This window comes from Primulina eburnea, chromosome 6 (assembly GCF_022965805.1).
Source record: "Primulina eburnea isolate SZY01 chromosome 6, ASM2296580v1, whole genome shotgun sequence".
Classification (NCBI taxonomy): domain Eukaryota; kingdom Viridiplantae; phylum Streptophyta; class Magnoliopsida; order Lamiales; family Gesneriaceae; genus Primulina; species Primulina eburnea.
In genome coordinates, this window is record NC_133106.1 from 3,679,913 (window position 1) to 3,693,878 (window position 13,966).

A 13,966-nucleotide genomic window follows, 5' to 3' on the forward strand; every position below is an offset into this window, starting at 1 on the left:
GTGGTGATACCCCCATTAGGATCCGGGTTGAAATTCACCCGATACCCAAGGTCACGACCCGTGTACAGGGTCAATTTCCTAACTATCCGGGTAAGTCTTCTCTTCCCAGGTAGTGTACCAGTAGCCCGAGCCCTCATAGAGTCATCCGGGTATTTCTCACATTTCTGGGGGAAGTTCCCGGTTACACCACCACTTGGGCAACCTCGAAAATGGCACCGCCTCGAGAAGTGAACCGCACTCGAGTGTGATTAATACAGGCAATCTAATCTGTCAGAACAACTTGGGTTTGGAGTGTCCGAGAAGTCATCAGAAGCTAGTGTGGTAAACCGACTTAGTAGATGACGCGGAAACCGAGGTAACTACCCATTCCTCTCCTATAAATAGCAGGTATTAATGTCATTTAATGGTGGTGAAAAACCTTTGAATTTGGAGCATTATACATATTTTCCTCAAATATTGCTTGTGTTCATCATCTTCCAATCTGCTGACTTAAGCATCGGAGTGGCCACGCCGGACACCCTTCCGGCGCCCATTCACGAGTTTTTTTCATTGTTTGCAGGCCACGATCGAAGCCATCTACTTAGCTCAAATTCCCAACCATTATAAATTACTGATTTGATCCGTTGGAGCTCCTTACTCGGCTCACCCATTTCAGCGAGATCTCATCAAATATACATATATAAATCGAGTAACTTAAGAGCTACTCAAACAGACTCATCATATACTCGAACTCGACTCAATTACAAGATCAAGCTACTGATACTCATTCGAACTCGATTAAACCAAGCTTGAGTTCGAGTTTGACAAACTTATTTTTACCCCTAAATCTGATCTCTTAAGTATAAATGTAAGAGCATCTCCACCATTTTGGTGCAGCCCATTATCTTCGAATGAAATAGCCCAGCCTCCTTCCTCCGCACCAAGTTGGCGCGGATAGGGATGTAAACAAACCAAACCGTTCGCGAGCTATTCGGAGCTCGGCTCGATAAAAAGCTTGTTTGAGTTCGTTTGTTAATCATATCAAACCAAACTCAAGCTCGATTTTGAGCTCGACAACTTAATCAAACCAAGCTCAAGCCTAAGCGTATTCGGCTCGGGAGCTCGCAAACATGTTCGTTAATAGGCTCGCGAGCTCGAACTCGGCTCGTTTAGGTGACTCGTAAGCTCGATCTTTGACTCATTTGTTGAGTTGACAAATAAAAATATTAGTACTAATAAAAGTTAAAATTTTATGTCTAATATAAAATTAGTTCATATATATATTTAATTTTAACAAGCTCGAATCAAGCTCAAATTCGAGCTCAATTGTATGTTTTACGAGCTCGAAAACGAGCCGAGCTCAAGTCAGGCTTGTTAAATATGATAAACGAGCTATTAATAAACAAAGCTCGAGCCCGGCTTGATTAACATGATAAACGAGCTTTTAACGAGTCGAACTCGAGCTTTTCACAAGCTTAGTAATTTCAAGAAAAGTCGAATTCTAGCCTGATGATAAAAGCTCGAATAAAGCTCGAGCTTCTATCAATCTTAAACGAGCCAAACTCAAGCCAGATTATAAAAGCTCGAATCAAGCTCGAGCTCGAGCTGGAGCTTGAATTAATCTTAAACGAGCCAAGCTCAAGCCTGATACTGTTCGGCTTGGTTTGGATCGTTTACATCCCAAAGTGCGGAGGTTTTCATTTTTTTTCTATAAATTTGCTTTTTTATTTTAATTTTTTTATTACAAATAGTTATATTAAAAACTATAAATATTATTTTAATTTAGTAATAATATAATATTTGATTATATAATATAAACATTATTCATAATTAAAAATATATTAAATAAAATATAATAATTAATATACGTAAAATAAAAAGAATATTTCAAGAATATTTTTTTGGTGTAAGATTTGAATTAAATGAGTTGGGGAGGGTTTTTTTTAAAAATAATTTAAATTTAAAAATCAATTTCAAAACTAATTTTAAAAAAAAAACTAATGCAATCCGCGCTTACAAAGCGCGGACGCTGCACACGTGGAGCAGGGTCCGTGCTTCGTAAGCGCGGATGCTGCCCAGGTGGAGTAAAGTGTGCGCGACGGAAGTTTTAACGACGGAATATATCCCCTAAACCGTCGCTAAAATCAAATTTGCGACGGTTTTTTTTAACCGTCGCCGATTCAATTAGCGACGGTTTATAACCGTCGCAATTTCAACATTTTGGAATTTTTTTATTGGTAGTACATTGTTGTTTGTTTAACTAATTTAGACATTATATTTAAATATTTCTCTAAAAAAACACGTAAAAAGTTAACATATTATATTTTATAATATATTTATATTATTAATTTATGTGAAACAGTCTCACGAGTCTTATTTTCTGAGATATGACAAAAATTAATGTGAAACAGTCTCACGAGTCTTATTTTCTGAGACATCTATCTTATTTGGTTCATCCATTAAAAATAAAAAATATTATTTTTTATGCTAATAGTATTATTTTTTATTGTAAATATCGATAAGGTTGAGGCGTCTTACAGATAAAGATTCGTGAGACCGTTTCAAAAGACCCTACTCTAGAGATATTATGCATGAACTTTATTATGTTTCTTATTATTATTACTTAAAAAAAATTTAATTTTAAAATATGATTATTCTATAGATATTAGATATAATTTCATATTTTAAAATTAAATTTTTAATGGATGAACCAAATAAGATAGATGTCACAGAAAATAAGACTCGTGAGACTGTTTCACATTAATTTTTGTCATATCTCAGAAAATAAGACTCGTGAGACTGTTTCACATAAATTAATAATATAATATATTGTAAAATATAATATGTTAACTTTTTACGTGTTTTTTTAGTGAAATATTTAAATATAATGTTTAAATTAGTTAAACAAACGACAATGTACTACCATTAAAAAAATTCCAAAATTTGAAATCGCGACAGTTATAAACAGTCGCGAATATTAGCGACGGTTATAAACGGTCGCCGATTCAATTTAGCGACGGTTTGTAAAAACTATCGCGAAGTTGATTTTAGCGACGAGTTAAGAGATATATTCCGTCGTAAAAATTCCGTCGCGCACACGTGGCTCCACCTGGGCAGCGTCCGCGCTTACGAAGCACGGACACTGCTCCACGTGTGCAGCGTGCATTAGTTTTGAAAGACCTTTTTTTTTTAAATTAGTTTTGAAATTGATTTTAAAATTTAAATTATTTTTAAAAAAAACCTGAGTTGGGATGAATGTTGTATTTGGTGCAGAAATCATACTATTTTAATGTAAAATCTACACCAAAATTGATTTTGTGGTTGGAGATTACCTAAATTTTTTTTTTTTAGAATTCAGTGTAAGAGAGTGGAAAGGGGAGAGTGTGTGTGTTTTTGTCCTTATTTTGCACACCCCAACTATAAATCATTTTTGGAAAATCAGAGAAAAAAGAGTTTGATTGGTTTTTTTTTTTTGGCTTTTTTTTTTTCCTTTCTTGAGAATCACTCCTCATTAATTCCACTTCTTTCTTCCTCGTGAAATTCACCGTTACCTGTTTAGATTTATCGATTCATCCCTTTTTCATAGGAATCCCACCTCCTCAATCTTGTTGCGAATATCCCCTACGTACATATATTTTTCATTTAAAAAATAGAAGTATTTTTGTCTCCAGATTTTTGTGAATTGGGTTTTGTGCGAACTCCCTGATGTGCGACAAAGTTTGAATCTTCGGCCAGCCCACATTTCAAATTTCATGATACAGGGAGGTGCACATGTTGTTGTGGTTAAAGACCACTGTTTGTGAACAAGATTCGTGTTATACTAGCTGCTTGAATCATCCGTGATGAATTCTTGGCGTCGGAAATGAGGGTTAAATGGAGGGGGTTAGATCGGAGAGATTTGTAGAAAAAGTGCTGCCATTACAGGGGAATGCTACGCCGAGGACGAGATTGCAAGTTTGGTTTATTAGGGTGTGTTCTAGCATTTTAATATGGACGTGTTTGGTTCAACTTGTTACAGTTGGAGAGCTGTGGCACCCCCATTTGTTAGGCGGAATCCCGGGTTTCACGAAAATGTTGATTCGTGTTGAGGGATCTTTGCCTTCTTCCCTTCCGCCTCTAGTTCCTGCCAGTGAGTAGCGTTTTTTAGGTCTAAGCGGGTTGATTGTGGTTTTTGAGTTGATGCATTGTTTGCTTATTACTTGATTCTTTTGATTTAATCTGATTTGTTGCTGCTTTGCTATGTATGCAAGAACTGCAATGTAGAAGGATTTCAAAATTTTAAATGTGGTTTGGACTTCTATGTGGCATAGTTAGCATGTGCAAGTTGTTTAACTTAACATAATATCTTGAAGGGAATTACACAAGCAATGGCTTTCTAAAAGTCTCTTGCAATGGCGGCTTGAATCAAATGCGATCTGCAGTAAGTTTTATACATTTCTTTCTCCATATTTTACTTATTATGTTTCCTTTGGCTAATTAGCTGCCTGAAACATCAGATTTGTGATATGGTAACAGTTGCCCGGCTTTTAAATCTTACATTGGTTGTTCCCGAGCTTGATAAGACGTCATTCTGGGCTGATCCCAGGTTGTTATTGTGAAATGGAGTATTTGCTTTCATATATATTTCATTCATGCATTTAGAAACTAAGTGGTTTATTGTGTAGCAATTTTGAGGACATTTTTGATGTGAAACATTTCATCGATTCATTAAGAGATGAAGTTCAAATTATCAAGAGGTTACCAAAGAGATTTGGCCTGAGATATGGATATCAACCACTCGTGATGTCTCCAGTTAGCTGGTCAAGTGAGCGATACTACCTGCAACAGGTCAGTATAATTTGTATCATCACAAATATGTTTTAATTTCAGTCCGATTTTTTAATAAACCATGTGAAACTGGAATGTATTTGTTGTTTTCTTTGTTTATGTATAAAAGATCAGAGAGCTATGCCATCTTTGCACGAGTTATTTTTACATTCATTTTGGTTTGTATCTCATCTATGCATGCAGCAGCAAAGGGAAACAAAGTGATTTTTTTTATTTTTGAAGTTGTTTCTTGTTAAATATGATCAGTTTGAAGCAAAATATCAAATGCACTTCAGATGCAAGTGATAACCTCAAAATTATTTTGATTTGAATATTCGAAAGTGCAGAATAGGGAACAATGATTTCATTTTGTTTATTATTAGCTTCAATATGGAAGCTCTTTGCAAGATCAATTAATGACACACAAGCTTCTCTAACAACATATCAACGTTGTTTCCAATCTCAAAATTTTTGTTTATGCAAACATAGAAGGTGTTTTTTTTTTTGGATTTTGTTCAATTTCAGTGTTAAATATTCAATTAAATTAATGAGATCGATGTATGAGAAATTAAACATATTTGAAGGTAAGAGAGAAGGGCTACGTTTGAATTGTTAAATATCATAATTTAGTAGAGAGAGAAATGTTGTGTTAGGAACAACAAACTAAAAATCGAAAAGAAAAGCAAATAAATGAAGACACACGATGAGTAAATGAAAAAAGAAAATCCACTCCTGTCGCAATAAAATTCATTTTACTTCTTCTGGAAGCTTTAATACAATTACAAAGTTTGACACGACACACATGTATATAGTAGCATCTTAGAGCTACATAAATTACAACAGTATTCCCAAATTACGTTTCTTATAAATTTGTCTTGGTTGCAGCCTGCCTTACAGTTCTTACTCCATAATTTGTTTGTTTTTACAAACTCCATCACATGTTGCCCTCTAAGGCTTATGATATGGGGCACAAATTGCTTAGAAAATTTGAACTCTGTCTAAAACTTGAGCAGCATATTTTATATCAACGTTACTTTAAGATGTAACTTCTGTCTCTTCATGTTTTTCTTAGTAATCTTTTCACAAATTGGTAATCTATTGGACATTATTATTTTTTATGTATACACCATACAGCTTCTGCCTCTCTTTGAAAAGCACAAGGTGATTCAATTTAACCGAACAGACTCACGGCTGGCAAATAATGGGATCCCTCTGGAGCTCCAGAGACTTAGATGTCGTGTCAATTTTCATGCGTTAAAGTTCACGCATGAAATTGAGGCCTTGGGAAATAAGTTGATTCATATTATTCAACAGAATGGACCTTATTTAGCGCTGCATTTGAGATATGAGATGGATATGCTGGCATTCTCAGGTTGCACTCATGGCTGCACCGACGAGGAAGCAGATAATCTCAAACGACTGAGGTAACTGCTTCTAGGAATTCAACCATTATCCAGTAATTATATATGGATATACTTGTGAGAACAAAAGTCAAAAATTCGTTTCTATAACATTTCTTTCACGGTGACAGAAAAATTCACTTTTTAAAATGTGTTAATGTACCTGAGTTTCTTGTTTTGATCAAGGAAACTAATACATATATCTTTTGGAAATTTGTTCTAAAACTCAAATATCATAAATACTATCCTAATAACGGTCACAGACTCACAATACTTGAAAATGATGTTTCTCCACTTCTGCAACATTGCGCTATACTGTCTTATGTAGATACTGTATTTTGAATTATTCTAATTTCTACCATGTGTTTTACTGTTTCTACTTAAATCCCACGTGGCCCCTGTAATCAAGGCCTCATGTAGATGAGCTTTATATAATAGACAAACCTTTATATTTTGCAGAACTTGTTTATACGCCTGGTTAGACACTTTTCACAAATTGAGTGAGGGCGGGGGTGTTTTCTACTTCCTGATAGAGAAAGATTAATAAATGGGTAAGTTTGGCAGGATTTTAAAAAGAGAGAGAGAAGTCACGCGAGCTTAAGATTTACAGTAATCGAGTTTGTGAATACTATCGAAATACTTTCATAATTTAATACTTCAAGATTGCTATTTTATCATCCAACAGTGAGCTTTCTACCATATTAAAATGTTTGAATCCATTCATGTGCTTTTGTTTCCAGACACCCTGCTTAAAGTTCTCCAGAAATAAGTACAGGATTCATGTCCATCATCTTGTCAATTTATCTCTTTCGTGGCCAATAGATGGTGATTTTACCATTCGAGGGAACTAAACAACCCCTCTTAGCATTTGCTGTTGTTGCAGTGGTTAGGTATGCTTATTAACTAAGTTTAATTTAGTCCTAGACCAGCCCTATCTAGTTGTGGAAGCTGCATCATCATTGCCTTTTGTCTCTCTTTGTCAAAGTTTGGGTGGTTGGTATTATCCAGTTGGTTTTGCTTCGGATGTCAGGACCAACTCTCTCTCTATACCTATTTCTATTATTTATACAAGTCTGGGACTTCCTCGACTCCAGTCTTTGCAAGGTTTTAAATTTTAAGAGAACTTAAGAAAAATTGCTATTTAGTGTTCAATTAGGCCACTCACTTGGGAATAAAGAATCCAGATACATTTGATGCTCATTTTGGTATGGCAATGATGATGATACAAATCTTGATGTCTAAACTATGATAATGGAATTTCTTGACGTACTTATCTTATTTCTGGGGGCTTTTAGCAATGTAATTTTGCAACTCGTTCTATTCCTTTATCTCCTGGTAATGTTGGCAATCCGGGTTCTCCAACCCTCACCCCTACCTTTCCTTTCTTTTAGCTGCTTCATTTGATTTCTTGATGTCATTCTTGATTAGGTATGCATTTCCTTGGTGGAGAGAGAAAGAAATAGTATCAGAAGAGAAAAGATCTCATGGCTTATGTCCTCTTACCCCCGAAGAGACAGCTTTGGTTTTGCAAGCATTGGATTTCGATAAAAAGATTCAGATCTATATTGCATCCGGTGAAATCTATGGTAATGAAAGGAGACTTGCAACACTAAGAGCTGCCTTTCCGAGGATTGTGAGTCATGCCATTTTCCACATCTTTTTTTCTCCTGGTGCCTATCGAAATTAGTGCTCACGTGAGTGTGAGAGGCGGAGTCATTTAGCAAAAAGTAGACCATGATTTACCTTTCGTGCTCTTTTTCTATCGGTGAGTTTGTCATTTATCGAAAATTTTGCCATAATTGTTAATACAGTTGAAAAAAGAGATGCTGCTAGATCCTGAAGATTTGCGGCAGTTCCAGAATCATTCGTCTCAAATGGCAGCTCTTGACTTCATGGTTTCTGTTGCCAGCGATATTTTTGTTCCCACATATGATGGAAATATGGCAAGAATCGTGGAAGGTCATCGTAGGTAACCAGTTTGAAGTTTGAAATAATGGATATAATACTCTTAACGAGATTAATTCGAAACCATCTCCAAGGATATTTCTCATCCCATCTTTTGCAGGTATCATGGGTTCAAAAAGACCTTCCAACTGAATCGTACCAAACTTGTTGAATTGTTGGATTTACATCAAAATGGAACTTTATCATGGGATGAATTTTCCTTTGCTGTTCGGCAGGCACATGAAAAAAGAACGGGTCAGCCAATTCATAGAAGGATTATCGCAGACAAGCCTAAAGAAGAAGAGTATTTCTATGCGAATCCGCAAGAATGTCTATGTAAAGGTACGGGGTGTGGGTACTCATCCAGCCCTGGCGATACAACCACAGTATAGTCCGGTGAAACATGTCTGAAATTTCAAAGATATTCAGAAACTCGACCTGCATATGTGCATTTAGTGGCGAAATGAAAGAAATTAATTCCTTTTTTATAAGCCAAGCTAGAATGACAAGGACATCAAAGGCGCCCAAATTCATTTTAGGAAATAGCAAGATGTTTGATTGAATGTTCTTGCTGGGCATGGAAGAAGGTCAAAATGGGAGAAGAAGACGTGCTACTCCCTCAAGGATTTAGTGCCGGTAGTCATTTTGTTGGTGTGTTTTTGCCTTACTTTTCCCTTATTTGTTGAAGCAGTGTACCACCTTGATACCACAGCTATATTATACACTAGTTTCCTTGTAATCTGTATCACGAGAAAGTCACGGGCAGAACTAACTCATTCATCGAAAGGATGTGTTGTGGAATAAACATAAATTTTGCTTTATACTCAATTTCGGGTCTGGTATATTGAAACGTGGATTCCCTTTTAACATTCACGATGTAGATTTGGCACCTGTTAACAATAGGCAGTAGATAACCACACAACGCAAAAACAATCTTAAAATTCCTTAATCTGTGTAACTATTTAACAAGAAGTAGAACTCAATACAACCCAAACAAACTTCCTGTTATCTGTGTTTTCAATCCCCGTTTCTTCAATAAATTACCAAAATGTGCTGTGAAATGCTTCTGCAGTTCCTCAGAAATCTTGTCACAAATTTGCGCATGCAAACATAAGTTCGCTTTCTTGGAGAAATCATTAGATTCCATAAGAAAATCGGTGTTATCCCCTTTACTTTGGTTCCAGGAGATTATATCACCTTGCTCCCCGACCAGACCGAGATCTTCAAGTCTCCTTTTCTGGTGATATTCCAGTACATCTAATTCCAACTCCGTTTCCTTGAAGACATCATAAATTTGTTGTAATACCCTTTTCTCTCCTAATCTTAAACCAACTGCTATCTGAAGCCTTGGACCAAGATTTCCTCCCTCCTTCAGCTTTTCATCCTGTAATTTGCTTGAATGTTTATTTTTGTTTGGGAAGTAGGGATGTAAATGATCCAAACCAAGCCGAACAGTACCAGGCTTGAGTTTGGCTCGTTTAAGATTAATTCAAGCTCGAGCTCGAGCTTGATTCGAGCTTTTATCATCTGGCTTGAGTTTGGCTCGTTTAAGATTGATAGAGCTCGAGCTCGAGCTCAAGCTCGAGCTTATTCTAGTTTTATCATCAGGCTAGAATTCGACTTGTCTTGAAACTACTAAGTTTGTGAAAAGCTCGAGTTCGACTCGTTAAAAGCTCGTTTATCATGTTAATCAAGCCGGACTCGAGCTTGGTTTATTAATAGCTCGTTTATCATATTTAACAAGTCTGACTTGAGTTCGGCTCGTTTTCGAGCTCGTAAAACATACAATTGAGCTCGAATTTGAGCTTGATTCGAGCTTGTTAAAATTAAATATATCTATGAACTAATTTTATATTAGACATAAAAGTTTAACTTTTATTAGTACTAATATTTTTATTTGTCAACTCAACAAATGAGTAAAGCTCGAGCTTACGAGTCACCTAAACGAGCCGAGTTCGAGCCTATTAACGAACATGTTTGCGAGCTCACGAGCCGAATACGCTTAGGCTTGAGCTTGGTTTGATTAAGTTGTCGAGCTCAAAATCGAGCTTGAGTTTGGTTTGATATGATTAACAAACGAACTCAAACAAGCTTTTTATTGAGCCGAGCTCCGAATAGCTCGCGAACAGTTTGGTTTATTTACATCCCTATCGGGAAGTCATGTTGATGAAACAAGAAGGATAAACGGATTACCTCTTCGATGGTCGTATGATAACCAGATATCGCAGATTCACATGTTCGGCAAACCGTTTGACATATTAGCTCTTCATTTGCACGGCTAACTGGCAATTCAAGAAACCCCCAAGTGGAGTTTCTGAAAATCGTCTCCAGAAGAAAAGTATCGGTTTCACCCATTGCTACCAGCCGAAGATATGGAAGCAGAGCCATTGGAAGAGATTGGCCGTACTTAATGTCAAAATAAGCTGTTTCCCCTAAATCATTCATCTCAGCTATATCCAACTTGTCAGCATAAAAATTACCAGTACTCTCCAATATTTCCGATGTCAACGTGAAAGCATTACGGCTTGATGTTGAGGCAAAAACCCATAGTCCAGATCCATATCAGCATTACTCTTATTCAGATCATATTCGATAAAAACCTTTCATGTCAAAATGGGTTACAAGCCTAATGCAAACAGGTCAATTATTGAACTCTAACATAGAAGGGACTCAAGACTTTACTAATGAAGTTCACCTGCTCACCAACCTTGAGTGCTAAAGGACTCCTCAACGCAAACAGGTAATCCCAGGAGAAAAGGCCTGCAGGTCCTCTAACCTCATAGGCATGATCTTCTTGGCATTGTGGTTGATCTGAAACAAATAAATAACAAAAAAGTAAAATTTAAAAGTGAATTCATGAGTTGTAGAGTAGAAAATCACATTAGCTCGAGGATACTAAAAATACATAGTGCAGGACAGCATCAAGATCATAGAGTGTTCCCAGGTCTGCAAAGGGGATTACTACAAGATTTTGATTACGAAGACGTGAAGATGCTATCGATCTGAGCCTATCACAAATACATTGGAGCAAGTGATCTCCGGCCGGACATGTGAAAAGTAATGTCGATGCGGCTATCTTTTCTAACCCTTTCCATGCGGGTTATGAATGAGTTCTTAGGGACTCACAAGGTTTCCTGATCACCGCCGCGCATGGAAGCATCCCAGCAAAATGCACCCCAGAAGTTGCACAAGCGTTGGGAATTCGGGAAGCTCTTAGTCGGCTTAAAGATCTGCAAGTTGGTTGTCTGGGCTCTGTTGTTTGGGATGTGTATGTGACGTCCCGAAATTTGAGATCCACATTTAAATTCCTTATGTATTTTATTAAATGGTTTTAATGCATGCTTAATTCATTGATTTGAGTTTTAATTAACGATTTAAGAATTTGCGTTATTTTAATATTTATGTTTAATTGATGCACGTTAAAATACTTTTCGAGTTTCATGTTTCAGGCGATTATTCGAGGCGGGATCGAGGAAAAGACCGGTGACGGTGTTTAGCAATTTAAAGTGTGGTATTTTATTTTAAGTTAGGAGTGGGGCATTTTAAATAATTTATTAATTTTTTAGTATTTTAAAAGCCTTATTTATGTATTTAGTAATTTAAGAATTTAGAACTTTTAAAATTAGTATGTAATTATTTTAATAGAGGAGTTTGATTAAATTAGTGTGTGTCAACCTTTAATTATTATTTAATTAGTTAATTTAGCACTAAATTCTCCTAATTAAAAACCCACACACACGTTACACACACTCACACACACTTACATATTTTTACACACACTAAAACACACAACACACCCTACACATCTTATTTTCAGATTTTTAAAAGGAGAGAAACCTAGGGTTCCATAGCATTCAGCAGCCGCCCCACCCCCTTCACCATTCCATCAATTTTCGAGAGTTTTCATCGCAAGATTTTAACGCTACGTTCGTCCCGGATCAAGCCTCGCACCGTCTACGCTTCAGTATCGTCGTATCGGTATTTTTATACATCAAAAGGCACGTATATTCTGTTCTTTCTGCATCGATCTTGTCATAGTATGCGTTGGGTTATTTTTATGCGTGAAAACTCATGTGTGACGTTCGTCGTTTGAGCGGAAAATGGTTTGAATGCGTTTGAAATATTTTTTAGATCTGAAATCTCGTAACTTACTGTTCTGATGAAAACTGCGATTTTTCTGTCGGGATTTTGAGAAACTTTCAACTATAAAATTGTAGAACTTTTCGATACCTTCGATTTGATATAAAATTCGAGATTTTTGTATCAACTATAAAATTGTAGAACTTTTCGTGGGACTGCTCAAACTGCGACTTTTACTGAAAATTGTGTTCTTGAAGTTTTTGTTGCAGGCTTCGTTGGGGATCGACGGGTGATCGTTGCTGCGTCTAGGTATGATTAGTATGATGTTGGGATGTTATTTGATACGTCGTATAGTGTCGATAGGCACTCGAATGCGTTAGGAGTCGTGGGAAACGAATTGGTGTCAATTGCTATGCTTTGAATTGTATGTGTTGTAAGGTGAACTCATTGCTTTGGATGTTTGTACGAATTTGGTTGATGTTATGGCATGCTAAGGTGGGTCTCGGGGTGTCGTTTCATAGTCCGTGTAATCGAGTCTAGGATGTTAAGCAAAGCATGTACATAAATTTCGTAAATTCGCGACCACAGTAGGTACACGGACCTCGGACACGGACCCTGGCACGAGGTCCGTGCCCCTCCCCTTTCCGAGTACTCCCTTCACAGTAGGTACACGGACCCTGACCCGGACCTATAGACGGGGTCCGTGCCCTTATTTTTCGACACACACACCAGGCAGTACCCACACGGACCCTGACACGGGATCCGTGTCCACCCTTCTTTCCGAACCTTTCACCCGAGTCTACACGGACCCCTACACGGAGGTAGGCACGGGGTCCGTGTCCTTCATATTTTGGGAAAAATATTATAACACGTTTGAGGTTTGATGTCATGGTTTAGTACAACGATTTACAAGGTCAAGCCATGGGAAATTGTAGAATGTCCTAAGTAGTGATTGAACTCGAGAGTACGTATGATTTCTACGTCTAAGTTATCCAAGTTAAGTATGCAATTACATGCTAGTATGTGCAGCAACAGCCCCAGTTGAAGTCCAACGAATCCCTCAACGTCAGGTAAGTATGTATGACGTGCAAAGGAAATATTTTAAGTTTTTGAGGTATGCTGAATGTCTTGTGACCAAATTATGAATGGGTTTGGAAGTCGGTGAACGTGGCCGAGGACCTCTCCGCCCCGTTAAATTATGAACGGGTTAGATCGTGGTTGGAAAGCGTTAAATTATGAACGGGGACCAACCAGCCCGTTAAATTATGAACGGGGATCTCATGTATGCGGCAGTGGATACGTCCCTGTCAGCCCAGTACTGTGGTGTGTCTGATCAGGCGTTTATTATGTATGGGTCACTTGCTTTGAAACATCCTCTACGCAAAATTATGAAGTTCATGTATGTTCAAGTATGTACAAGTATGCAAGCATGTTTATGAAAAGTTTTCACGTTATGGCACGTCTACGTTATGTATGTATGTTCAGTTTATGGCAAGTTCAAGGTTTCAAGTATGTATGTCCTATTTTAAAGTTGCATGTGGTTTTATTATGTAGTACTTGATATTTCCAGTTTATACGTGTTGAGTCTTTAGACTCACTAGACTTGATCGATGCAGGTGAGTATGTTGATGAGGAGACAGGAGGTGGCGACCAAGGGGCAGGCTTGGACTGAGCGAGAGGCTAGACCCGAGGACCGCAATATTTATGTTTTTATGCAAATGTTAATTTACTCTGACTTCATATTTTGAAGGGAAATA

At 37.2% G+C, this 13,966-nt stretch overlaps 1 protein-coding gene across 2 annotated transcripts; it reads left to right on the plus strand.

The window, feature by feature from the left end:
* Positions 1-3,388: 3,388 nt before the first annotated feature.
* LOC140833781 (rhamnogalacturonan I rhamnosyltransferase 1-like) lies at positions 3,389-8,891 on the plus strand. Of its 2 annotated transcripts, none has more exons than XR_012118568.1 (8): positions 3,389-4,108; positions 4,332-4,399; positions 4,476-4,564; positions 4,644-4,806; positions 5,920-6,209; positions 7,614-7,818; positions 7,997-8,250; positions 8,366-8,494. XR_012118568.1 is itself a non-coding variant. In XM_073198186.1 (8 exons), exons 1-8 carry the CDS (start codon positions 3,853-3,855, stop codon positions 8,519-8,521), a joined length of 1,500 nt encoding a protein of 499 aa, XP_073054287.1. In that variant the 5' UTR covers positions 3,391-3,852; the 3' UTR covers positions 8,522-8,891. The 2 variants fall into 2 exon arrangements, 1 of the variants encoding a protein (XP_073054287.1); XM_073198186.1 differs by having other exon boundaries at positions 3,391-4,108; positions 7,997-8,154; positions 8,251-8,891.
* Positions 8,892-13,966: the final 5,075 nt, after the last annotated feature.

Excerpts from the sequence above, each read along its gene's own strand:
- LOC140833781 (XM_073198186.1), top strand. The coding sequence starts at position 3,853 with ATGGAGGGGGTTAGATCGGAGAGATTTGTAGAAAAAGTGCTGCCATTA. Across the intron at positions 4,565-4,643 it reads TCATTCTGGGCTGATCCCAG|CAATTTTGAGGACATTTTTG; the intron begins GTTGTTATTGTG and ends TTTATTGTGTAG. Across the intron at positions 8,155-8,250 it reads ATCGTGGAAGGTCATCGTAG|GTATCATGGGTTCAAAAAGA; the intron begins GTAACCAGTTTG and ends CATCTTTTGCAG.